At 56.4% G+C, this 243-nt stretch overlaps 1 protein-coding gene across 1 annotated transcript; it reads left to right on the top strand.

Moving 5' to 3' along the window:
* Window positions 1–3: 3 nt before the first annotated feature.
* Window positions 4–234, top strand: LOC108554745 (uncharacterized; the record flags this gene model as incomplete). Its single annotated transcript, XM_017910115.1, has 1 exon — window positions 4–234. A coding segment is annotated over one exon (231 nt), but the record flags the coding sequence as incomplete, so codon positions are not given.
* Window positions 235–243: the final 9 nt, after the last annotated feature.

The following is a 243-nucleotide window of genomic DNA, read 5'->3' as shown; positions in this document are numbered from 1 at the left end:
GCTGCTCTGAGAAACGCGAACAGCGCGTTGCGATCCGAATTGGACGCTCTGGAGAGCTTAAAGGACGAGCACGACAAGCTGAAAACCGAGCTGGAAGCTGTGAAAGCGGAGAACGCGAATCTCCGCGAGGCCACGAAGAACCTGGAGGACCAATACGGCAAGCTGAGAGGAGAAGGCGATGGCCAGAAGCTAGAGATCGACACGCTAAGATCAAACTTGGACGCAGAGAAGGCAGCTGCTGCC

This window comes from Eufriesea mexicana, unplaced genomic scaffold (genome assembly GCF_001483705.2).
Source record: "Eufriesea mexicana isolate 0111107269 unplaced genomic scaffold, ASM148370v2 C37169825, whole genome shotgun sequence".
Lineage (NCBI taxonomy): Eukaryota > Metazoa > Arthropoda > Insecta > Hymenoptera > Apidae > Eufriesea > Eufriesea mexicana.
The sequence above is the reverse complement of the archived record's forward strand: the minus strand, read 5'-3'. Positions and strand labels throughout refer to the sequence as shown.